The sequence below is a fragment of the Heliangelus exortis genome, chromosome W (assembly GCF_036169615.1).
Source record: "Heliangelus exortis chromosome W, bHelExo1.hap1, whole genome shotgun sequence".
NCBI lineage: Eukaryota > Metazoa > Chordata > Aves > Apodiformes > Trochilidae > Heliangelus > Heliangelus exortis.
This window is the reverse complement of record NC_092453.1, coordinates 9,028,281-9,055,195: the sequence shown is the minus strand read 5'-3', so window position 1 is coordinate 9,055,195 and position 26,915 is coordinate 9,028,281. Positions and strand designations below refer to the sequence as shown.

The following is a 26,915-nucleotide window of genomic DNA, read 5'->3' as shown; positions in this document are numbered from 1 at the left end:
GCCCAGGTTCTTCCCACCACCACAAACTTCCACTGTAGTTTGTGTGGCTCACAAGGAGAATATTGCACTTAGAAACATCTGACACTTAAGTGGAGGGTGAATATGTAGGTACAGAGGAAGGAATCAGAATGTAACCACCTGAATGTGCCTCAGGTCTTTGCAAGTGCTGAATGACTCAACCCATGTAATGGCTGTGGCCTTCAGCAAGTTTAAGAAAGAACAGGCTTTTAGGTAAATACACTTCATTCACCAATGAGGAAATGTATTTGTAGTTGTGTAGAGACATGTTGCTGTAACTCATTAATTGGCCTCTTGGGTCCAAAAGTAGGTCCTTCTCTGAAGACCACAATGTATGTGAGCTCAGATGGTTTGAATCCTGCTGGAATTGGGTTGAGTCCTCCTGGTGTCCTCCCTTGATGTTCTCTAGCCCTCATCTCCTGATGGAGCCTTCTCAGGTGGCCTTAGAGCAACCTTCCAATATCTGAAGGGTCTACAAGAAAGCTGGGGGAGGGCTTTGGACATGGGGGTGTAGGGAGAGGACAAGGGGCAATGGGTTAAAACTTGAAGAGGGGAGATTGAGGTTGGACATAAAGAGGAAATTCTTTAATTTGAGGGTGCTGAGCCCCTGTCCCAGGTTTCCCAGAGAAGCTGTGGCTGTCCCATCCCTGGCAGTGTCTCAGGTCAGCTTGGATGGGGCTTGGAGTGGTGGGAGGTGTCCCTGCCCATAGCAGGGGTTTGGGAATGGATGAGCTTTAAGGTCCCTTCCAACCCAAACCATTCCATGATTGTAACCTCTTAACATACTGATTGTGCAACTCAGTGATGATCAAACACCATGCCTGAGGCACTAGAATTAACTACAGGAAAGCCCTCCCAGGTTGCCAGAGTAGTTCCCACTGGTCAGAAATTCTCTGTGCATCTTTGTTTTCCATAAAAGCAAGCATCAAGCTCTATGAAAATCATTTTAATAATACTCTCATTTATTTTAATGTTAAACTTTGTAAAGCAGGTGCAGACTCCTGCATTTATATTTTCAGGGCAAACTGAGAGAGGCAAAAAGCTTTTCTGAATAAGCTTTATTCAGGAAAAAAAAAAAAAGAAAAAAAAAGAAAAAAACCCTAAATTCTTGCATCTCTAACACATCAAATTTGGTGAGTTCCCTTTGTGGTCATGCTGGAGCCAACATCTTTTGAAACTCTTGTGTTATGTCAGACATCCCCATTGCTGACACCTTCCCTTGCTTCTGGGAACAAAAAAACAAGGGCGTGAAACCATGACTTGGCTTTCTCAAAGGCAAATACTTCTTTTTGTCTCTTTTTTTCTCCCTTTTTCACCCTCGTCTTGCAGTTATACCTGCCACCAGTTTCAGAGATATGTCTATGTCTTGGACAAACTGTATTTCCCTCACTCTCACTGCTCCAGGCTGCAGCATTGCTTCTCGACCCTCAGTGGCAATGGAGAGGAACTTGACTTTAACTTGTTCTCACATTCTCAAATCCTATGCTGCCAGGTTATTAACCTCTGCTCTCCCTTTACTGCATGCTGCATTCTCCCTGACTGCTCCCTGCATGTTGGGCAGTGCACCCATCAGTAACTTGAAATGCTGAAAGGGGATGGTTTGTACCTTCAGGGCATCCTTGGTGTGGGTCCTAAAAAGTGGGGTAGAAATGGGGATTCTAATAAATGAATTAGGTTTGGTTTTCTTTTCAGGTTGGTTTTAGTTTTGCTTTTGGGTTTTGTTTTTCAATTTAGCATACAACTTCTGAAATGAATGTGGAAGTTTTACATGTTTTAAAAACTTTAAGCCTTTTCAGAAGCTGTGACACCAGAACATGAGCTGGGATTCAAGGAGCTTCCATACAGTCCTGCAGTTTGGAATTAGTGTGGAGATAGAAGTTGGGTTCAGTATACACTGAGCTAGAGAAGCTGTAGCTGCCCCATCCCTGGCAGTGTCTCAGGTCAGGTTGGATGGGGTTGGAGCAACCTGGGCTAGTGGGAGGTGTCCCTGCCCATGGCAAAGGAGATGGGACTGGATGAGCTTTAAGGTCTTTCCTAACCCAAGCCAGTCTGGGATTCTATCCTGGAAGAAGCTCACAGTCCTCACAAGGGGTGCTGCATCCCAAACCTTGCTGTCATGATGCTTCTCCCCCTCTCCTCTGCCCTGGTGAGCCCACATCTGGAGTGTTGTGTCCAGTTATGGGCTTCCCAGTTCAAGAGGGACAGGGATCTACTGGAGAGAGACCAGTGGAGGGCTGGAACATCTGTCTGATGAGGAAAAACTGAGGGACCTGGAGCTGTTGAGCTGGAGACTGAGAAGAGATCTTATTCATGTTTAGAAATAGCAGAAGGGTGAAGGTCAAGAAGGTGAAGGTCTCTTCTCTGTGGTGCCCCTGAGAGGGGCAACAGGGACAAACTGGAACATAAGAAGTTCCACCTCAACATGAGGAGAAACTTCTTTCCTGTGCAGGTGAGGGAGCCCTGGCACAGGCTTCCCAGAGAGGTTGTGGAGTCTCCTTCTCTGGATGTTTCTAAACCTACCTGGATCTGTTCCTGGGTGTCCTGCCCTGGGAGATCCTGCTTTGGAAGGGATTTGGACTGAATGATCTCTAGAGGTCTCTTCCAACCCCTGACATTCTATGAATACAAGTGATGATAATCCATCATCCCAAAATGAGCACAGAAAATCCATGCTGCAGATTTAGAAATGCTCTGCAGTGACTAAAGAGTAGCAGGGACTTGAAATTGTAATTGCAATACCCAAATGTTTTCTCTGAGCTGTTTACCCCAAGTAAAAACACATACAGGCTTTGTAATTTCACCCTTGACACTGAAAATAATTTCATATATTAATTGAGATGCTGGAAGCTTTCGGAAAACAAGGGGGGGAAAATGGCATGGCAGGATGGATCAGAACATGGAAAGCATCCAGGGTGGAAATGCAGCTTCCCAGCTAAGCCAATGTACAACAGCAACAGACCACACAGTCAACATAAGTAAAACCATCCTGATTATCAAGGGAAGAAAACATGATATGCAAGCTGAAATAGCTCTTTTTGTACCAAAGAAATTTTCTGGGAGTAGGGAATGATGGAGAGTTTGAAGGATCTCCACAGGAGGTGAAAATTGAGCTGTCCCAGGGGTGTTCTCCCCATTCATTTGGACTAAGGCTGGGGGAGTAAAGTAGACAAAACCCCTTCAGATTTCAAAGGCATTATTTAAAAATTATTAATAATGATGAGGGCAGCCCAGACCAAAATCCTGTTGAAGCTGGAGAGTTTTTACATGGAGGAGTGAAAGCCTGAAAACATCAAAGGAATAACTGAAATCATTCCAGCTTGTTCCAGTCAAGTTTTGGTCCTTCTCTATGATGGCAACACTACATTAAGATGGCAAAATCATCACTGCTCCATGGATATTGCATCTTTCAGGTGGCTTTATGGATGAAACTAAGCACTGATAACACGGAACACCTCATTTAACAAGCTGGTGTAGTTTTCAGAAGAAAAAGTTCGTCCTCAGATGGCAACTGGTGGAAAAATAATTGAGTGGCATTGCTTTCTGAAGTGTGAGTTCTGCATCAGTTGAGAGATATTTGAATATAACAGCCTGAGAGATGGTAAGAACTCAGGGTTTCACTACAGGCTCTCTTTTTTTCTGAGACAGGAGGAGAGAGCAGTGTAAATTGAGATTGCTGCTTGAAAAAGACATAGGTAGCAGGTTTTAGCAGCTGGTTCTCTGTTGTTGTTCTGGTAATCTGTGATTAAAAGAAAAGTGTGAAAAAAGAGAAGTGTGATTAAAAGAAAAAGTGTGTGCTCAGGAAACCTGCCTGCCTAAATCTGTCAGTAGCATCAAATAAAGTGGCAAAAATGGAAGTGTGACAAAAGTGGAGTTTGGGGGTTATCCAGGTATCCCTCTTGGATTAAGCCCTGCAGTATTTTTTCCTGTGAACAGCTTGCTTAGGAAAGAGGTTGACCGCATCAGTCACTTCAAGGCAGTGGATAATTAATAATGGCAATTTAGAAATCACAACCCTCTCACTCAAGCATCTTTGCAGGACTCCTGATAAAGAATCTAAGATGTAGCCCTGAGTAATGGCTGGTCTGCAGATACCCCCTAAAATTCAAGTTTTTATGATTATTTTGGTACATTTTGTGAGCAAATGTGGATTCCCCCTCTCTGGCAGTGTCTCAGGTCAGGTTGGATGGGGCTTAGAGAAACCTGGGCTTGTGGGAGGTGTCCCTGCTCATGGAAAGGGTTGGAAGTGGATGATCTTGAAGGTCCCTTCCAACCCAAACTCCAAATGTTTTGTGGACTCATTTCCCAACCTGGAACCACAGGGTAGGAGATGAGGCTTTGGGGCTGATTTGTTTTTTTTGGTCACTGTAACAATATTTCCCTGAAATTAAGCTCGTTTCACTAATTCCCTTTGAGAAAATAAATAGAATTTTAAAAAGAAAAAGACATGTCAGGGGGCTGTTGAATTAATGTAATTTAATGTTTAATGCTTTTACACTGTGATTTCTAGTCAGCTGCTGATAATTTTATTGAGCAGGAGGGGGATCTTATACTGGAAGGATCACATTGCACTCCACATTGGGTGACTTGGGAGAGGGAAATTGTTTATAAATAATTCTGTTGCAAATTATTTGTCTTGGTGCTGTGCAAGAAGCCAGGGAGATAGAAAAATCAATGCTGTGGGTATTGGGTGAGTGAAAAATTGCCTCAGAGGTCTCAAAATGCAGTTGACTTGGATGCTCATCAAGTCCACAAGGAGTGGAGACCCTGATGTGTTGGTTCATGAACTCCTGACCTGTCTAAAATCAGATCTGGAGGAGTTTGTAGTGAAGCAGGGATCAGTGAAGGGGAAAGACTGCTGATACCCCAAGTAACCATCTAAGCCTTGTGTGTTTTATAGCTGCCTTCCAATTCCTGATGAAAGAGCTGGCAGAAGAGCTCGCCAAGCCTCTCTCTATCATCTACCAACAGTCCTGGCTCACTGGGGACATCCCAGATGATTGGAAGTTGGCGAATGTCACGCCAATCCACAAAAAGGGCCGGAAGGAGGACCCAGGCAACTACAGGCCCGTCAGCCTGACCTCAGTGCCTGGCAGGGTTATGGAACAAATCATCCTCAGTGCAATTACACAGCACCTGCAGGATGGGCAAGGGATCAGACCCATCCAGCATGGGTTTAGAAAGGACAGGTCCTGCCTGACCAACCTGATCTCCTTTTATGATCAGGTGACCCGCCTGGTGGATGAGGGGGAGGCTGTGGATGTGGTCTACCTGGACTTCAGCAAAACCTTCGACACCGTCTTCCACAGCATTCTCCTGAAAAAGCTGTCAGCCCACAGCTTGGACAGGGGCACTCTGCGCTGGGTCAGGAACTGGCTGGAGGGCCGGGCCCAGAGAGTGGTGGTGAACAGGGCTGCATCCAGTTGGCGGCCGGTCACTAGTGGTGTCCCCCAGGGATCAGTGTTGGGCCCGGTTCTGTTTAATATCTTCATTGATGATTTAGATGAAGGGATTGAGTCCACCATCAGCAAATTCGCAGACTACACTAAGCTGGGGGGAAGTGTCAATCAGCTGAAAGGCAGGAGGGCTCTGCAGAGGGACCTGGACAGACTGGAGAGTTGGGCTGATTCCAATGGGATGAGGTTCAACAAGGCCAAGTGCCGGGTCCTGCACTTTGGCCACAACAACCCCATGCAGCGCTACAGGCTGGGCACAGAGTGGCTGGAGAGCAGCCAGGCAGAAAGGGACCTGGGAGTCTGGATTGACAGGAAGCTGAACATGAGCCAGCAGTGTGCCCAGGTGGCCAAGAAGGCCAATGGCATCCTGGCCTGTATCAGGAACAGCGTGGCCAGCAGGTCCAAGGAAGTGATTCTGCCCCTGTACTCAGCGCTGGTGAGGCCACACCACAAGTACTGCATCCAGTTCTGGGCCCCTCAGTTCAGGAAGGATATCGAGGTCCTAGAGCAGGTCCAAAGGAGGGCAACCAGGCTGGTGAAGGGTCTCAAGCACAAGTCCTATGAGGAGAGGCTGAGGGAGCTGGAGCTGTTCAGCCTGAAGAAGATGAGGCTCAGGGGAGACCTCATCACTCTCTACAGCTCCCTGAAAGGAGGTTGTAGCCAGGCGGGGGTTTGTCTCTCAGCAAGACAAGAGGGCATGGTCTTAAGTTGTGCTGGGGGAGGTTTAGGTTGGATATTAGAAAGAATTTCTTTACAGAGAGGGTGATCAGGCATTGCAATGGGCTGCCCAGGGAAGTAGTGGATTCTCCATCCCTGGAGATATTTAGAGACTGGACACTTAAAAAGACACTTAGTGCCATAGTCTAGCAACCGCAGCGGTGGATCAAGGGTTGGACTTGATGATCTCTGAGGTCCCTTCCAACCCAGCCCATTCTATTTTTTTTTTCTATATTTTTTTTTAAGTCCTTTTTAATTGTCTTGGTACTTCTTCCATTAATGTCATCACTGCCAGCCTGGACTACCAACAGTGGATAATAATCAGAGGGCCGAATTAGCTGGGGGAGTCTCCTACTAATATCCCTCACCTGGGCCCCAGGAAGGCAGCAGACCTCCCTGTGGGATGGGTCCAGTTGACATATAGGGCCCTCAGTTCCCCTCAGAAGGGAGTCACCAACTACAACTACCCTTCTTTTTTTCTTTGTAGCTGTAGTTGTAACCCATCTGGTAGACGGGGAGCCAACAGGAGACCTTCCAGACAGATCTTCCTCTTGTCTGTCTCTAACTGCCATGCCACGTTCCTGTTTGCCTGCTCCTGTTTGCCGCACTCCGGGTCACTGGCACTCCTCGCAGCCCTAATCAGCTTGTTCTGATTTTGCTGGTTGGTGCTCAGGCTTTCAGAGAATAACAGAATCGTTGTGGTTGGAGAAGACCTCTAAGATCACCATGTCCAAATGTCAACCAACACTCCCCCTCTATAAATTAAATAAAGTTTATTTATCAATATCTGTATCACCATGCCCACTGGAGCATGTCCTGCAGTGCCTCGTCCACAGTTTTCAAATCCCTCCAGGGATGGGGACTCCCTGGGCAGCCCATTACTACACCTGACTGCTCTCTCAGGAAGGAAATTCATCTTCAGATCTGGGCTAAACCTCCCCTGGTGCAACTTCAGCCCATTTCCTCTGGTCCTGTCATTGTGCACTTGAGAGAAGAGCCCAGCACCACCTCCCTACAACCTCCTTGAAGGGAGTTGTGCAGAGCAATAAGGTCTACACTCAGCCTTGTCTTCTCCAAACTCACCATTCCCAGTTCCCTCAGTCTCTCCTCACAGGGCTTGTTTGGAAACAGTCTGTGCATCTCAGCCCCCTGCTATTTAAGGATCAATCACAAAGCTTGACAAATTATTTTATTGTAACCTTGATAAATTAATTCTTTCTAACCCATGGTCCTGTGAAAGCTTTTCAAGACCACTGCTTTCATTCTGCAATGCTGAATGTGATGACAACAAAAGCTTCTCATCCCTTTTCAAGAGCACTTTTTTATCTGGCACTGCTTACATATGGACAGAGAGGGATGAACATATTCCAAACTCTGTCTCCTAGACACAATTTCTTATTAATAAAAAAAGAAAAATACACAATCACCTTGAGGCAAAAGTATTTAAGGAAATTCAGTAGCAACAGTGAATCCTAGAATCATTTTGATTGGAAAAGACCCTGAAGATCATCCAATCCACCCATTAACCCAGCACTGCCAAGGCCACCACTGCCCCATGGCCCTCAGCACCACATCTCCACAGCTTTGAAAGCCCTCCAGGGATGGGGACTCCACCCCTGCCCTGGGCAGCCTGGGCCAGGCCCTGACAACCCTTTCCAGGGAGAAATTGTTCCCAAGCTCCAATCTCAACCTCCAGGTCAATTCCTCTTGTCCCATCCCTTGTTCCTTGGGAGCAGAGCCCGCCCCCCTCCCTGTCTCCAATCTCCTCTCAGGGGGTTGCAGAGAGCCAGAAGGTCTCCCCTCAGCCTCCTTTGCTCCAGGATCAACACCCCCAGCTCCCTCAGCTGCTCCTCAGAAGAATGATGCTCCAGACCATGAGAACAATTAATGGAGGTTTTGCATTAATGAACAGGATTTCCTGTTCAAATGGAACCAGAAAGACAAAGAGACTTTGGAAAAAAAATATGGAAGAAGCAAGGGATTTGATGTGGAGAGATGTAAATATTTACAAAAGTCAGCCCAGAGCTTCATGTGCATTGAGCAGCAAATATATTTTTCAACTCAAGGCACAAATTTTTAGGCAGCTTGTGGCCACTTTCCAAAAGCTGTTGGGAAATTGATGCTCCCATCACAAGATAAGAAGAAAGACCCAGAAAGCAGTAAAATTCTTCTACTGTATCTTTGCCCAGGTAATTTTATTCCTCCTTGTGTCTGGCATGCCAAATAACATCCTTGTAATCCCAGGATAGAGTCAGGTGGGGGTGAGGAGCAGCACCTGGAAGCAACATCTTCCAAGCTTGATGTTGTATTTGAGTATAAACTCAATAACCAGCCCATGGTTGAAGTAACCCATAAAAATCTGCTGGTTTTTCTTCTCACTGAGTGGCAAGTGGCAAACTAAATCCAGGAAAGCTTAAAGCTTTGGGGGAAAAAAATATGTTTGGAAAGCTTAGACTACTTACAAGGTTCATTCTGAGCTGAATATCCCTGAACTTGCCCTGTGTCTCAGGGCATGAGGATAATTTCTTTCAATATTCCCTGGGTTTGTCTTGTTAATATTTTATAAGGCCAACAGGGTCTGCAAGAATTCCATTTCATCCACTTGCTTTTAATTCAAGAGGAGAAGAGTTTCATAGCTGCTGAGATGAAGACATTTGTCTTGAATTAGGACAAAACTCCAGGGGTGAGAATCAGAGGAAATTGTTAGAGAAAGCAGCCTGAACCAAACTCCCACCCAAAACCCCAAAGACAGGCATGGAACAATGAAACAACAAGAAGAAAATGAAGACATTGCCATGCAAACCAGGCTCCAAATCCCTCCCCTCTGAGGAGCTTTTATTTGGTATGGCTTGGCTCAAACACACTGAATGGGTACATCCCCATTTCTATGTGTCTGGCTCTTTGCTATACTTGCAGAGCCAATTATTGTGCCTCTCTGAGCTCACACTGACAGGGAAATTCTGGATCCTTGTTAGGAGTTACAGAATCGTTATGGTTGGAAAAGACTTTGAAGATCATGGAATCATAGAACCATGGTTTGGGTTGGAAAGGACCTTAAAAGATGATCTAGATCCAACCCCCTGCCATGGGCAGGGACACCTCCCACCAGCCCAGGTTGCTCCAAGCCCCATCCAACCTGACCTGAGACACTGCCAGGGATGGGGCAGCCACAGCTTCTCTGGGAAACCAGGGACAGGGGCTCAGCACCTTCAAATTAAAGAATTTCCTCCTCATGTCCAACCTCAATCTCCCCTCTTCAAGTTTTAACCCATTGCCCCTTGTCCTCTCCCTACACCCCCGTGTCCAAAGCCCTCCCCCAGCTTTCTTGTAGACCCTTCAGATATTGGAAGGTTGCTCTAAGGTCACCTGGGAGCCTCCTCTTCTCCAGGCTGAACAACCCCAATCCCTCAGCCTGGCTTCCCAGGGAGGTGCTCAGCCCTCTGAGCATTTGAGTGCCTCTCCTCTGGACACCTTCCAGGAGCTCTGTGTCCTTCTGATGTTGGGGACTCCACAACTGGAACCAGCACTGAAGGTGGGGTCTCAGCAGAGCAGAGCAGAGCAGAGCAGAACAGAGCAGAGGGGCAGAATCCCCTCCTTTGAACACTGTGCTTCTTTTGATGCAGCCCAGGACCTGGTTGGTTTCTGAGCTGCAAGTGCACACTGACAGCTCATGCTGAGCTTCTGGTCCACCCCCAACTCCTTCTCCTTCTCCTTAGGGAAAGTGTTGGATAACGTGAGGGGAAAACCGAAGATTCCAGTTTTCACTGCATACCATGCACTGGGTTACCCTTAGAGCAGCAGATGTTCTCAACCCTCATAACCACCACAGAGGTCTTGAAATCTCCCTCCCTCCATCCGTTCATCCATCCCTCCATCCCTCCATCCATCTATCCATCCATCCATCATTCAGGAGCTGCTCGCCCAGCACTGCCAAGGCCACCACTGCCCCATGGCCCTCAGCACCACATCTCCACAGCTTTGAAATCCAAAAAATCCAAACCAGAGACAGATCTCACACAGGCTCCCAAACATAATCTTTTCCTACCTAACAAAGAGGTGATTTCTAGACTTCTAAAACCCCCTCAGAAAAGAAAATTGGCAATATCACAGTTATACCTGAAGAGAACTTCCATTCATAATGGGTAACAGTTTTTTTCAAGTCCAAACCCAGAAATATTTTATATTTTCTTTCTGAGTATTTGTGTCCTACTGAGAATCTTTGGCGAGGACCACAGGTTCAGTTCAGAAAAAAAAATCACTAATTAAGGAAATTAGTATTTTGGGGGTCTTCCAGACAGAATTTAGATGGCATGTGTTCTGTGTGCCCTGAGGCCACAGGGGTAATAAAGATGATGTAAAAAACAACATTCTGCTACATTGAGAAAAAAAAACCCAATGCATAATCATTTCACTGAGGATGATGGCTTTGCTGTTGAAATAAAGATGCTGAATTAAAGCTTGACAGGCAAGGTTAATCTCCCACTTCCTAAACCTCAAGTGAAATTTTAAGATTGATCAAGGCAATTTTGTTTTTTTTCTTTAAATCCAGTAAGTACATAAAAATAATATATTGACTTGAGTGAATTACAGGCATGGAAAAAATGCCTGGAAAACCTAAAAAGTTAATTCCTACAACTAAAAACTTAATTCCTCTACAATGTCACCAGGCAGTTATTGAGATGGATGTTCTCTCCTGGTATTCAAACTGCAATTCCTAAAGTGTATTCAAACTGGTAAATACAGAATTTTCTAGGCCATTTACAAATTTTATTGATGGATTCCTTTCTGCATAAATCAGGTTGGACATGAAATACACTGAAATTAATAAAGGGCAGAGCTTTCTGTTAAAAATGTATGATACTTTATCATGAACTCAGAATTCACAATACAGTATCTGGTCAAAAACAAATGTATGGGTGTCCATACAACAATGGGCATCCATACATCCTCCAAGAAACGAAGCAATTTTGTTGGAAATACCACTTTTAACTTCCTAATTGCAAATAACAGTGACACACATGGTGTAAATACTATGAAAGAGGCTGAAATGCTTCAAAATTTTCAAAGGCACATTAAGTTATGACTTGAAAGAAAGGGAAAATGCACCAAAAATACAGGATACTTTCAATTAATGTGATACATTAAATGCTTTTCAATACCAACCCAAGATTCAGTTTCATCTCCATTAATATTTCAAATAAATATTTCCTCTGACAGGCTAACAATGCTTCACTTGAAAAATCAAAAGCACAACTAAAAATTGTCAACATCCTTCACTGTCATGTCAATCCCCTCTGTTGAATTTCTCTGGATTCATGAACCTAAATATAAACCTGCAAAGTGTAGGAACTCATAAATAAACCTCTTTCCAAAGGAAACTTCATGTCATAACAGATTAGAAATACAAATTAGGTCTTTTTACCCTGAAAAAAGAGCCATGTCACCGCATGAAAATGATTATTGAGAATCCTCATTTTTAATTGATTTTCTTAAAACGATTGTAATATAGAGCCAGAAGTCAACACAGGCAGATGCCGAACAAACAAGGGCTAGTGAAGCATTTTGTAAGGCTTCAATTTACTGTGGAAAAGGTTACAATTGTTAAAAATGACCGAGACTCAATATTCTGTTAATGGTTTAATTTAATTAATAAGATTGAAATTGCAGTGAGCAAAACAGCGCTGGGTGCATGGGGAGTCTCCGCTCCGCTCACACGCACGCTTCTAAAACTCTAGAATTACCTTATATTGATTACAATTCTATGAATATTACAAAAGGGGTGGGTTTACATATATATTCATAGGGATTACATCATGTTATTACAATATTCATGATAGGCGGAGTCTGGGTGGAGTCCAGGCGGAGTCCTCTCTTGGGGAGATACCCGGGGGTCGTTAGGGAGTCTTTGGATGAAGTAAGAAGTCTTCCTCAAACTTGAACCCTTTACCTTTCTTGTTTTCGCCGACTTCATTATCTTGTTACAGAGCAAAATTAGACCCTAGCCATAATTTTTCCCTTATCTGCTGGTTGTGGCATTTTTATGTTGTCTCTGTGCAGATGTTTGCATTCTTTGGTGCCTAGTTAGCCTTGGCAGTGCCTTGTTTTAAGAACAAGACCCACACTTCAATTATCGCCGAGACAGAAGTTAGTCTCATTAAGGTCTTGTGTTGCTTACACTGTTTTTGTGGAAAATTATAGGTCTCAATTGCTTTGTCTAGCCCCATATTCACTTTCTTCTTAGTTTAATTCTGAATTTACTAGTTAGGAATACAAATTCATTAACATCATATATCACAATCCCCCGTTTTCTTTTTTATAACCATTATGAATTTGTATTCCTTTTAATAACTCTCTTCCTCAGAACTTGTTATGACACAAGTTGCACCCATACTTACAAGATTCACATTTATATGGATCATTTTTACCATGTCATTACCATTTACAGGAACACAAATTGACATCACCTTCTTCTTCCTCCTCTTCTTGATATTCCTCACCTGTATTTACCACTAACAATTTAAGAGTTTCATTTTTTACTTTTTTTTACTTCTGATTGGGCAAATTGTGTCATACAAGGTATTAAACATGGTATAATTAACAATCCCAAAAATCCCCAACACCACAATCTCAATTTTTACCAGCCAATCATCTCCCAGGAAATTGTTCCAAATTCCTTCAAATTTATTCCTCTCCAGGTCTGAACTGGAACATGTGCAAGTTTCTTCATTTCCTGTACCAGTTCCTGTACAGCTTTTCCTTCATCATCTATTTCCAAGCAGCAGTTAGTTAAATTAAATTTCCCACACACACCTTCTTCCTGTGCTAACAAGTAATCTAAAGCTAAACAGTTCTGATATAGAAAGGTTCTTGTTTGCGTATTCTGTTTCTCAATTAGCTCTAAAGCATCCCCTATTTTATTTACAACAATTTCTAACACAGTTTGTAATCTAATGATTCTATTGAGCATATAAATTGGAGTTCGGTATCCATACATACCATCCTCAGCCCATGTAACTGGATCATAATATGCAATTATTCTTTCAGGAGGCCATTCATCATTATCCCAGTTACCTATCTGTAATTCATGCTTGATTCGTCGCCTCCTTAGTTCTTCGGCCTCTGCATATACTTGCACTCCAAGTCATTCTCCCTTACTTATAGGTAACAGGAAAAAGCTGGGTCTGATTGTTCCTAAAACACAAGATCCTGACCAATTTTTTGGTAAGCATGCATAAGCGAATTGACCACAAATCCAATACTGGCCCTAAGGAGTGGGCCACCCCTTTGATATACTGATTCCATCAGTCCAATTTGTAAATGCCCGTGCCATTTCAAGAGGCATTCCCCATTTATCCCACCTTTTTGTCATTTCATTCCAGAGGTAACCTCTTTCACACTCGAGGTTACACACTGGTATGCCATCTCCTAAATTTTGCCAGCAACTTCTTCCAATTGTAGAGGTTTGTAATACCACTGGTGTTTCTTGTTACCTTTTTCAATCCGTTCCCATATCTTTGAATCAGTTATTTTACTCTGTCTCACTTCCCAGGGCCATCGGTCTCCTTGATTCGTTCCTCCACAAACATAACAATTAGTGACATTCAAAGATTTAGCAATGTTTTCAGCCAAATTTACAAAAAAGGTTTTTTGTAATTGTGCTTGTAATTGTGGGGATTTCATATTTCGCTCCAGTTTCCAATTCATGATAAAATGAGTTAAAAAGCAACCTGTGCTGTATGGATTCCCTAATTCGCCTGGGAAATGTTACATGAATCACAGCTCCTGGATCATAACCAGACCCATATATTTTTATCCCAAATTTCACCTCCAAATGTTTCCAATGTTGAGGGTTTAGAATGGTTAGATTTAGAGGGTTACAAGCATGAGCAGTACAGTCTTTCTGCACTTCTTCTTTTTCAATTCCTTTACGGGTAGTGGCTACACATTGACTACAATTTTTGGCCAAGGCGGATGCTAGTATCCCCATCAAAATCAAAAAGGGTCCAGTAGGGATCATATTGCTCAGTGGTCACAGCCCAGAGGGGTTGCAGCCCTTGGCAGACCTTCTTCAACTGCAGCTTCTATGTCCCATCCAGTCTTGCCCCTTTTCCTATGGTGGGCCAAATTAAAGAACTTAAGATAATTTAGTTTTCTTCTGACTCCACCTTATGGCATTCGTCATTTGTGTCTCCACTCCCTTCTTCCCTTCCCTGTTCCTTTAGAATATTTACTTTTTTTTTTTTTTTTTTTTTTTCTTTAAATAAAATTTTATCAGGTATCTAAATTTATGGAGTTACTATATGAAATTCCCCAATTACTTATCTGCTTATGTTCTCTTCAGTGTGATTTTCGGTTCCCCAGCCTGGGAGGTGATCTTCCACTCCTTTACTGGTCCTTTAACTCCAGAGGCATGTGTTCACCCTTTCTCAGCAGTACGGACAGCAGTATCTGTAATTAATAAGACAAGAAAAGGTCCTTCCCAGAGAGGGGACAAGCTTTCTTCTTTTGATGTATTGCAAATCCCCAGGGGGAGTTGTTTACACCAACATTCCCATTTTCCTTAACTCAACCGTTTTCCCAAAATTTCTATATATTTTCTGATACTCATATTCTCTATCATGTTTTATTGGCATTCCCCAACAATAAGACATCCCATATAATACTTCACATGGTGATAACCCAATTTCACTTTGTGGTTTTGTTCTTATATGTAAAAGTGTCAATGGTAGATATCTTATCCAAGGCATTTGAGTTTCAACCATTAATTTTGCCAACTGTTGCTTAATAGTTTGATTCGTTCTTTCCACCCTGCCCGAGCTTTGCGGGTGCCAAAGAGTATGATAATCTCAATGGTTACCCAAAGATTTGCATAGTAATTTAATTATTTTTGAAGTAAAATGTGTGCCTTGGTCAGAGTCGATACCATAAATTACTCCATATCTAGGTATTGCCTGATCTAATAAAACCTTTACCACTGTCTGTGCCGTAGCTCTCACTACCGGGTAAGCTTCTACCCAGTGTGTTAAATGACCCACTATTACCAATAAATATCTGATACTTTTCTCAAGAGGCCTGTGGGCAATTTTTCTTCCTCCCATGGCTACTTGTTTAAATATTTTCCTAGTAATCTTTTGACAAGTTAAACATCCTTGCCAAAATTTGCCTGCTGTACACTTTTGGTAACATCTTTCGTCCATCAGGCAGCATCCATTTACCCTGTTCCAATTTTGGCCCCTATCTTCTCGAATTTTGACACTTTTTCAGAGGTGAATCTTTTGGTCCTTGATATGATATGGTGAGGTAAATGCAATGTGGCAAATGTGTGGTACAACAGATAGTTTACCACCCCCCACAGACACACGTTAAAAATTTACTGTCTTTTGAGCCAGGAAAGATATGCAGCAGGAAGAACTGTTGCCAGACAGGGGGCAGTTCCCAATTGCTCCTTAATGGAAATCTCAGAGATGAAATCGGCCTGCTAAAAAAGCACAGACTGCAAAAAGAGCCACACGACATAAGATAACCACACAAAATGTGATATACATATATATATAGATTCTCAACTAACAGATTTTTACCCCAAGCTTAACTAGCTTCTGTTTTGTATCATGCACCTAAAGATAGGACTGCTAATCAGGTCGCCTCCCAGTACATAATCAAGACAAAGATAATAAATTTAGCAAGGTAACAAAGACTGAAAGATAATAATAAATAAAGGAGAAGTTCCTGGGATGGCAAAATCTGTGTGTCATCTTTAGCAAGTCTGTGTGCCCGTGATTTATGAAAAAAAAACCAAAAAACAAAAAACAAAAAAACCAAAAAAAAGAACTCCTTTTTGCTGTATAAAAAGTCCAAGAGAAAAGGGGAAGGCGCAGCTCTCTCTCTCTCCCCCCCCTTTCTCTCTTGCCACTGTACCCCCCCCTCTCCAGCCAGAGGCCAGGGCCTGTGGACAGTGATAAAACTTAATTGCTCTCTTGTTTTTCTTTCCTTTTCTTAACAATTCTCTCCCCAGAGTGACTAATTTGTGTAAATTTTCTCCTCTTGTAAACTTGTTCCCCCTTTTTTTTTTTTTTTTCTTTTAAAGGTGTCGTTATTATTTCCTTTCCCTAAAATAAATCTTTGTCATTTGCTTAAATCATAAAGCCTGTTATTTTTGTAAATTTGTGCAATGTCTATGAGTAATGGCTAATTTTTCCTCACAATCAAAATATAAAATAATATACTGTATATCCGGATTTTCTTTTCCCTTCTACTACTCGGGAGGATCTGTATACAAATAATTTTTTTCCCTTCCCCAGTTCAGTATCACTTAAATCAGATCTCACTTTCATTTGGGTTTCTATTACTTGTAGGCAATCATGCTGTAATTTCTCTGATGGTTCCCCAAACAGAAATTGTGCAGGACTTGGTGATGAAGTTGTTTTAAGTTCCAAATTAGGAGAGTCTATCAATATGGTTTCATATTTCAGGAGCCGGCTATCTGTCAGCCACTTTTCCACCTTCTGCTGTAAAACACCTCTAACATTATGGGGGGTGTATGCTTTCAGTGGTGCACTAAAGGTAACTTTGCGTGCTTCTTCTATAAGTAATGCAGTTGCCACCAGAGCCTGTAAACAGGCTGGCCATCCCCTACTCCCGGGGTCTAATGACTTTGAGCAGTATCCTACAGGGTTTTTTTGTTTTTGTTTTTTTTTCTGCCCAATCTTGAGTAAGCACCCTATAAGCTGTCTGATTTGATACGTTGACAAATAAGAAAAATATTTTTCCAGGTTGGGGAGGCTCAATACTGGAGCTTGTATTAATGTTCTTTTTATTTCCTCTAATTTCTGATCGTCTTTTTCCGACCACCCAATTTCCTCATTTGTCAACTTCTCATACAAAAATTTTACCTTTTCACTATAACCCTCAATCCATGGTCTGCAATATCCTAGTAACCCCAGTAATTATCTAATTTCCTTTTTAGTTTCTGGGAGTCTTAGAGCAAGTATTCCTGATACCCTATTGCCGCAGCAAGGACGGGGACAACAGTTTGATGCAAACTAAAATCCGTTTATTTGTATCCTTACATGCAGTTATATACCTTTTTCAAATCACACCTTATCTATGCTGCTAATCCCTTCAAGACAATCTCACAATCAGGAGGCTGCATAATCAGGAAGTCCCGTGCTTATCTAGCATAGCTCGGGACTATGTTTATTCCACGGTTTGTATGAGAGATAGTTTGTCTCCATCAAGTATTTTGTACTGTCTGTGCATATTACCTTTGTACCTACATCTCCCCCCTTCTGTTGCACCAGAAAAACCTTAGAAACAGTTCTATTAAGCATTCCCTGGATACATTGAAAAAGACAAGGCAATAACAAAAGCAAAATCAGAATAACAATCCCAGCATAACAAAGAGTTTTAACTAAAGGTAAAAGCCATCCTTTAAGTCCCATATCATGAAGCCAGGTTGTGAAAGCATCGCCGAGAGGGTTTATTCCTTGCTGAATCTTCTGTGTGTGTTGCTTCAACTGCGTGATGCTGGCGTGGATGCTTTCACTATGATCAGAAAGATTCATACAGCACATGCCTTCAAACTCCTGACAGCCATGACCCTGGGCTAGCAATAAAAAATCTATAGCAGCGCGATTTTGCAATAAAGCGTGTCGCAAACTATTTTGATCCATTAAAAGGTTATCTAAAATCTCAGTAGTAACATTTGCTTGCTTTTCAGCCCAACATGCTAATCTAGCGAGGTTAGTAAGCGCGTTTCCTGCGGCAGCGCCAGGAATAAAAAGAGCTAAAGCAGTTCTAGCAGCTACACTTAAAAGCCTAACATTATCATCACACCGTGGTGTGAGGCCAATACTTGCGTTACGAGCACTATATATAGGGTTTACAAGCTGCCTTAATTCAGCATAGCGAGGAGCAAAAAGGGTTAACGAGCCTAAATAGCAAGGTCCACCTACAACATTAAGGGGGATGCCTTGCCAGGCCCTATCACCGCAGATCAGAAATACCCCGGGGGGCAAAGCCTTAGCAGTTTCATTAACCCAAATAAGTTTAATGTTAGCTTTGGGGTTATGTGTTGTCCCTATTACCGGCATTCGCTCCGACCCATTGTACCCACAATATCTGGATCCCAGTCTATATTCTTCAGATGTAGGACTGATGTCCGGCCAGGTATCAGGGTATGCCCTAGCAGCATACTTAGGACCAAAAAACTATGCAAGTAGGTGTCCAGTTTCCTGATACGTTGCCGACTGCCTGGGACCCCAATAGATTTAATTCTTGTGGATCCCAGGGGAGGGACTTTTTCAGCCCCAAAATCAGTTCTGCTGAACAATTTCCAAGTGAAGGGCTTGCTTTGCAAGATCCAATTGAAAAATCAGCAAACAGAGAATCATTAAAGCCTGGGATACCAATTAGGCAGGTACGAAAAGGATCTGTAGCGGAGGCCATTGCAATGCAGAAATCAGTGGTACCAGTTTCATTTGCCCACGTTACCCACATGTTTCGCCTTGGTGAGATTTCTAATACAGCATAGCAACATACAAACAATTGCAACATACAAAGCCATTTGTATAGCATTTTGCGTGTGCTGAGAGATCTGTGCTACTTCTGTTCCTTCGGCGGTCCTTCTCGATATGGGCGGATATTCTTTGCCGGATACCACTTAGGTCCTGCCTCTGTTGAAATACAAGCGTAGCCCCTGCCCCACGTGATTAAAGGAAATGGGCCTTCAACTTTCCCGGACTCCAAATCCCGTACTAACACAGGGGGTCTTTCCTGGAATTTAAAAAGATGGTTACTTGCAAAATGTTTTGTGATTGGCGGGGTATTGTCAGAAAAGCAATTCAAGAAATTGAAAGTATATATAGCTTTTTGCAATCTGTCTTCTGGTGTGCTTATCAGTCCACCAGCTCCTCCTTTTTGTTTTAGTAAAAGTGCCTTAAGGGACTGATGGGAACGTTCAATAATTGATTGACCTGTCGGAGAATGGGGGATACCTGTCACATGTTTAATTCCCCATTCCGCAAAAAAGGTCTTCAAAAGTTGAGAAGAATAGGCAGGGCCATTGTCTGTTTTAACTGTTTGAGGAACTCCTAGAGAGGCAAATGCTTTTAAAAAGTGTTTTTTGGCGTCTCTGGCCTTTTCTCCTGTATGGCATGATGCATAAATAGCTCTGGAGAAGGTATCAATGGAAGAGTGTATGTACTTAAGACGACCAAATTCGGAAAAATGAGTAATATCACTTTGCCACAGTTCAAGGCTTTGGAGCCCTCTAGGGTTAACTCCTCCTGCTAAAGGCTGAAATGTAAATTGCTGACAGTCAGGGCAAGCAGATAAGATATCAGCCGCCTGCTGTGAAGTCAGACCAAATTGTCTGCGGAGCCCTTTAGCGTTTGTATGGAAGAACATGTGGCTTAGGCGAGCCTGCTCGAAGTGATTAGGAAGGGGGAGCACCGACATAGTTAGCAGGTCAGCCGCTTTGTTTCCTTCGGCTACAAAACCTGGGAGGGCGGTGTGAGACCTGATATGCATAATGAAGAAGGCGTGTTGCCGTTTGTTGATGAGATCAATTAGTGCTCTGAGCAGAATATACAGTTGCAAATTGGAAATGTCCCTGAGCGCTGAAGCTTCTGCTCGGAGAACAATACCTGCTACATAAGCCGAGTCCGTGACAATATTAAAGGGTTGATTACTGAAAAGAGAAAAGGCTCTTGTTACAGCAGCTAATTCAACAAGCTGAGGAGAACCTGGGTGGAAGGTGACATCAGACTGCCAATCTTTGGTTTCAGGATTCCTCCATACAATCACAGCTTTATGAGAGGCACCTGAACCATCTGTAAACACAGTAATTGCCTGTAAAGGAACTTCACTTCTCTTTGGAACTTCTGCAAGAGAAAAGGACAAGCGAAAAAGTTTATGCGGAGGGAAATGATTTGAAAATTGTCCCGTGAAGTCCTGTACCGCAATCTGAAAAGGAAGCGAATTCTGTAGAAGAAAAGAAAGATACAATTCAGTAACAGGAACATAAATTGTAGAAAAAGATTTGCCGGAAAGAGTTAACAGTCGCTCTCTGGCTTTCATAATGATTTGAGAAAACATCTCTGGCCTCTGTAAGATAGTTTTAGAGGACTGATTGGGCAGGAAAATCCACTCTAAAATCAACAATGGATCTGTAAGCATAGTGTCCCACTGAAAAATCATGCCACAATATTTTACACCATCCTCTAAAATTATTAATTGAAAGAGTAGATCAGGGTCCCATCGAGAGGCTTGCCTCTGTGCGATGGCTTTGCAAACACTTTGTAAAGCTGATTCCGCAGAGGGTGTTAAGTGTCTGGGTGCCAGTAAGTCTGCGTCTCCTTTAAGAAGATCAAATAGGGGAGCCAATTCGGAATTTGAAATACCCAGAAGGGGTCGCAACCAATTAATAGATCCCAAAAGTTTTTGAGCATCGTGCAGTGTGGCTACCTGAGTAGTAATAGATAGCATTTGCGGAATTATGGAATGATTGGTAATTTTCCACCCCAGATAATTCCAGGGAGCCTGCTTTTGAATTTTTTCTGGTGAAACTTTCAAGCCTGCCTGATCGATGGCAGTTAACACAGATTCTATTGCTTTTTGTAACTCACCCTCAGTGGCAGCAGCAATTAACAGGTCATCCATATAATGGTACAATACTACAGTTGGAAATTCAAGACGTATGGGGGCCAGTATTTTGGCCACATACCATTGGCAAATTGTGGGGCTATTTTTCATGCCTTGAGGTAAAACCGTCCAATGGTAGCGTTTGAGAGGTGCTCCCATATTAATGCTAGGCACAGAAAAGGCAAATTTAGGTGCATCATCAGGATGTAAAGGAATATCAAAAAAGCAATCTTTCAGATCAATAACAATCAAATTCCATTCCCGCGGGATCACTGTTGGTGACGGGAGACCTGGTTGTAACGCTCCCATTGGCTCCATAACAGCATTAACTTTTCGTAAATCTTGCAATAATCGCCAACCCCCTGATTTTTTCTTAATTACAAAAACAGGAGTATTCCACGGACTGAAAGTCGGAACTACATGTCCTTTTTTCAATTGGATTTGTATCAATTGTTCTAGGGCGCTAAGTTTTTCTTCTGATAAGGGCCACTGGTTCACCCACACTGGATCCTGTGTTTTCCAGGTTAATTGTGGAATTTCACGCCCTTCATCAGTGACCCTCGCTAAAAAACCGTTTCTAAATGCAATCCCCATTGTGACAGAACATCCCTTCCCCACAGATTCAACGGCACAGGCAATACAAAGGGTCGAACACTAGCTACCCTGTTCTCTGGACCAATGATTTGAATAATATCTTCACTCTGATAACTGTTACCAATTCCCCCTATTCCTGCTAATGGCTGTGCAGTGCGAGTTCATTTCCACTGGCATGGCCACTTAGCTTGGGATATGACGGTAACATCGGCACCTGTATCAATAAGACCTGTTAACACAACTTGATGACACCCTTTTTTAAGTTTACATTGTTTCAATGGTCTGTCCTTTGAGATCGCATGTGTCCAGTAGATTTGCGGGCAGCCTGTAGATCCGAAAGCACCCTGCCGCGTGGCATCTGAGGGGAAAAATTCAATATTCAAGGGTAACAACAACAATTGCGCTATTTTGCTTTTAGCGGGTATCGTGCAGGGTGGTGAAGGCGTCCAAGCCATTATTTTTATTTCTAACGCATCGTTGTCGATAACTCCTGGTAAAACAAAAAGACCACTAAAAGTAGTTGACGACCGTCCCACAATAAGACCCATAGTCCCGGACGGAAGCGGCCCTTGAAACAGAGTTTCGATCAGATGCACGGAGGGGTCGGCAAGAGTCACTGTGAACCGGGTTGATAAATCCAGTCCGACGCTCCCTGCTGTTGCTCTTGTAAGAGCGAAGTCATTTGCTGTGGCGTATTGAGCGCTGGATATTGCTGCATCGGGTGTGCTTGAAAAAACTGCTGAGCCGATGGGGTTTGAAACGACAGAGGAATTTGTGTCTGCGCGCGGCGTGCGATAAGTTTCCCTGCGGCTGCAGCGGTTGCCCCTGGTTATCGAATTTGGAATGGCAGTGGCTTATCAAGTGCCGACCCTTTTTGCATTTGCTGCACATGGGGATATTTTGCAGATTTTTTTTGTTTTGACAGTTCTTTTTCAGATGACCGACTTGGCCACACCCATAACATACTGGGGCATTTTTAAATTTGTGTCCCGGCCCCTGCATCGAGGCAAAGGCAGCCGCCGTTGTCTCGTATTTATAATCGGGGGTACCGAAGCAGTTGCAAGCTTGCATCATTTCCACCAGGGTAGGGTCGGATCTTGGCAGAGACTTAAGGAGCCGTTTGCAATCGGCATTAGCATTTTCCACAGCCAATTTAAGTAGCAGAATGTTTCTGGCATCAACATTATCTATCTGCTTTTCCAGTGCTTGCTGCAATTTAGATATGAATTCCATATAGGGCTCTTTCGGTCCTTGTATTATGCTTGTAAAAGCTTTTTGAGGTTTGCTAGCATCTGGAATTTTTAAAAAAGCTCTTTTAGCTTCCTGGGTGGTATCTAGCAGGGAATTTCTTGGAATTTCTCGTGCCTGGGCTGCAGGATCGGTAAACTGCCCAGCCCCCATGAGGTGGTCTACTGTTAAAGCCTGCAGCGCTGGATTATCCCCTGCCGCACACCGCTGAGTTAGTTTTTCCACCCCGTGCTTCCAGTTAGACTCCCAGAGCGCATATTGTGAGGGGTTTAACAGCAAGCGGGCTAAGGTTTTTAAATCATATGGCGTAAAGACATGACCTTCACAGACCGACTCCAGCAACCCCGCGAAATAATGAGATCCGAGTCCGTTTTCCGCAGCTACCCTGCGTAGCTCTTTAGTGACGGAAAAATTGAGAGCCGACCATTGGGGGTCTCCCCTCGCTGGATATATTACGGGAGCGACAAAAGGATTATTTTTTTCGTACCGTCGCTGTGCAGGGCGTGGGGGCACACTGATAGCTATAGCCATGTCAATTTCTCCCGCATCTAAAGCTTGCTTTTTAATAGCAGCCCACACCGCATATGGATTGTGATCATCGGGAAACAGATCTGGTTCTTGTCCCGGATCGAAAGGATCGGGCTCGAACGGATCGTCGCTCGGTGAATCCGGTCTGGTTACCTTGGCTACAGTTCTGACAGGGGGAGAGTCTTTCTGCGCTCTTCCCTCTGGTAACGGAGGGGCGCTGGGAGCGGCAGAAGCGGCAGAAGGAGTTCCTGCTCCTTCCGATTCCCGCTCTTTAACCCCTTCAAATACTGTTCGCCAGGGAAAAAGGAGTTTGACCGCTTCCTGATCCCCTCGCTTACTCAGGTCCCATAAACGGACTCCCGCTTTATCCCACAGTTCAGATTCAAAGATAGTAACAGCAGTAATACCTGGGAATTTATCGCGGACCCATTTTAAAATGAGCTTAAGTTCATGGTCCGATATTTCTTTCTGCTGCTTAAGCAACAGTTCTCTCATTAGTCTATAAACGTCCTTTTCTTCATGGGAACTTTGATTACCCATGACTACGTTTCTCCGAGCTCACCTGCCAATCGCGAGGAGGTGCAGACGGGTGGCCACCCTTTTCCAGGCTTCTTTCAGCCCCAGGCTTCTTTCAGCCTCAAATTCGAAGTTCTCGGAGACCTGCGGCCGACTGCTTCTTCAGCAGACTCTTCCCGAAATCACGTCGGGGTCACCATTTGCCGCAGCAAGGACGGGGACAACAGTTTGATGCAAACTAAAATCCGTTTATTTGTATCCTTACATGCAGTTATATACCTTTTTCAAATCACACCTTATCTATGCTGCTAATCCCTTCAAGACAATCTCACAATCAGGAGGCTGCATAATCAGGAAGTCCCGTGCTTATCTAGCATAGCTCGGGACTATGTTTATTCCACGGTTTGTATGAGAGATAGTTTGTCTCCATCAAGTATTTTGTACTGTCTGTGCATATTACCTTTGTACCTACACCCTATCAGGATCCAGTTTCTTTTAACCTTTGCTTAGCCAATGTCCTAAATACTTTACTTCTTGCTCCAAAAATTGCAATTTTGACTTTGACACTTTTAGTCCTTTTTTCCCCCAAAAGTTTAATAATCTGATAGTAACTTCCCGTGTTTCTCTTTCAGTTTCCCCAGCTATTAATAGATCATCCACATATTGTAACAACCTCACATTCTCGGACATTTCAAAATCCTGTAACAGCTTCTCCAAAGCCTGCCTGAATAAATTAGGTGACTCTATAAATCCCTGCAGTAACACAGTCCACCTTAACTGCTGTCTTCTCCCTGTCGATGGATCCTCCCACTTGAAAGCAAAATAATCTCTAGACTTTTCATGTAAAGGGCAAGCCCAAAATGCATCTTTTAAATCTATTACGCTGTACCAAATATATTTGGGAGAAATGTGGCTTAGTAAAGTATAAGGCTGGAAATTCAGTGATGACCCTCTGATTTACTGCCCTTAAATCCTGCACCATCTGGTATGTTATTTCTTTACAGGCAGAATTGGTGTATTATGCGGGGACATGCGAGGTTTCAAAGTCCCTTGTTCTAAAAGCCTATCTACAATAGGCTTTAACCCTTTCCGCCCCTCCATTGAAATAGGATATTGTTTAATCCTGATTGGGTTATGTGGATCCGTTATCTGAACTTCTATTGGATCCATATCTATCTTCCCAATCTCTCCCCATGTATATCATACTGAGGGATCAATTATTTCTTCATCCATTTCTGTCAGAGTACATAAATTAACTTGTAACTTTTCTCCATCACTTTGGATATTTATGTTTAACTTCATGATCAAATCTCTGCCTAATAAATTTTACTCTGCCTCTCCTTCAACAACTCTTCCAAACCCTATCGGGCCAGTCTTCCAATTTCTCCAGCTTTTTCCTAATGTCTGGGCAAGCTTTCCCATATCCTTTTTAAAACTTCTAACATCACTTGTGTTAAGGGGAACTGTCACAAATCCTAATCCTCATTGATTCGCACCAAGTGGTACTTCCCTTAAGGGGTACCTTAAAGCAGTCTCGTGCTGCCTCTCTCAATCAGCTGCTCACCTTTCATCGACAGAGAAGGTGACAGAGGTATTGCTGGTGCCAGCGGAGCAAACGACCTCGGATTATGCAAATGTGGAGGAGGCAGACAGTCCAAAGGTTCTCATTTTTCTTTATCTTTGCTTTTCTTTTCATTCTCCTCCTCCCTAGGTTTTAATGTGAGGAGGGGCACTGTAGGTAAAGTAGAATTCTGGATCCATAAGTATGCATAGTCACTTTCTTCCTGTGAAAATGGTTTTGGCCAAATTGTCATGCAATATTGCATTACTTTCACTTTAGTTTTTCCTCTTCTTTTTTCCCTTACTATCTCAATATTTAATCATAAGACCTAAAGGACTCTCTGGAGGAATATCTGGTACCTGACTAGAACTCTTCAAACTCTGTCCCATAATATGAGGATTTTACTAGTGGCAATCCTCTCGCCCTTGGCTGCTTCAATAAGAGTGTCTTGTAGGTGGCTTAAATACCTTATCACCCACCCAAGAATCCTATAGGAATCACTTCGGTCCTTCATCGGCCAAGTCCCTCGTGGGAGATTGGAACGGCGGTTAGAAGACCTCCACAATCGCTTCGGAACCAGGTTACGTCTCAGTCACACTCTCACACACACACAAGCAACCGAATCCCACCCAACCGAACGGAATACACCTTTAATACTTACGACCCTGTCGTCTTTGTTCGGATCTTCGAGCGCAGAATTACGGGCAAAACACACTGCAGTCCACAAAAGAGCTCATCACCAAAAAAATTAAATTTTTGCTTATTGCAATTTCGGATTCAGGATCCTGTCAGTGAGCCGGAGGCCCGGAAAGGAGCCACCGATGATCAGTGGGACGCCCCCCAAATCCGGACCTCAGTGCAAACACTGAGAGGGATCCCGGACGAGCCCCCAAATTGTTAAAAATGACCGAGACTCAATATTCTGTTAATGGTTTAATTTAATTAATAAGATTGAAATTGCAGTGAGCAAAACAGCGCTGGGTGCATGGGGAGTCTCCGCTCCGCTCACACGCACGCTTCTAAAACTCTAGAATTACCTTATATTGATTACAATTCTATGAATATTACAAAAGGGGTGGGTTTACATATATATTCATAGGGATTACATCATGTTATTACAATATTCATGATAGGCGGAGTCTGGGTGGAGTCCAGGCGGAGTCCTCTCTTAGGGAGATACCCGGGGGTCGTTAGGGAGTCTTTGGATGAAGTAAGAAGTCTTCCTCAAACTTGAACCCTTTACCTTTCTTGTTTTCGCCGACTTCATTATCTTGTTACAGAGCAAAATTAGACCCTAGCCATAATTTTTCCCTTATCTGCTGGTTGTGGCATTTTTATGTTGTCTCTGTGCAGATGTTTGCATTCTTTGGTGCCTAGTTAGCCTTGGCAGTGCCTTGTTTTAAGAACAAGACCCACACTTCAATTATCGCCGAGACAGAAGTTAGTCTCATTAAGGTCTTGTGTTGCTTACACTGTTTTTGTGGAAAATTATAGGTCTCAATTGCTTTGTCTAGCCCCATATTCACTTTCTTCTTAGTTTAATTCTGAATTTACTAGTTAGGAATACAAATTCATTAACATCATATATCACACAATCAAAGATTCACAAAGCTAATTTGACTCGAGGAAGGCCCAGACTG

At 43.2% G+C, this 26,915-nt stretch overlaps 1 protein-coding gene and 1 pseudogene across 1 annotated transcript; one reads left to right on the top strand and one right to left on the bottom strand.

Moving 5' to 3' along the window:
- Positions 1 to 26,915, top strand: part of LOC139789242 (uncharacterized) — a 132,006-nt pseudogene that overhangs the window by 57,472 nt on the left and 47,619 nt on the right.
- Positions 17,503 to 23,811, bottom strand: LOC139789124 (endogenous retrovirus group K member 9 Gag polyprotein-like). Its single transcript, XM_071729656.1, has 2 exons — positions 23,761 to 23,811; positions 17,503 to 23,605 (listed from the first exon to the last, which is right to left on the bottom strand). Exon 2 carries the CDS (start codon positions 23,199 to 23,201, stop codon positions 22,101 to 22,103), a length of 1,101 nt encoding a protein of 366 aa, XP_071585757.1. The 5' UTR covers positions 23,202 to 23,605; positions 23,761 to 23,811; the 3' UTR covers positions 17,503 to 22,100.

Bases quoted from the DNA above. Each gene is read 5' to 3' on its own strand.
- LOC139789124 (XM_071729656.1), bottom strand. From the start codon at position 23,201: ATGGCTATAGCTATCAGTGTGCCCCCACGCCCTGCACAGCGACGGTAC.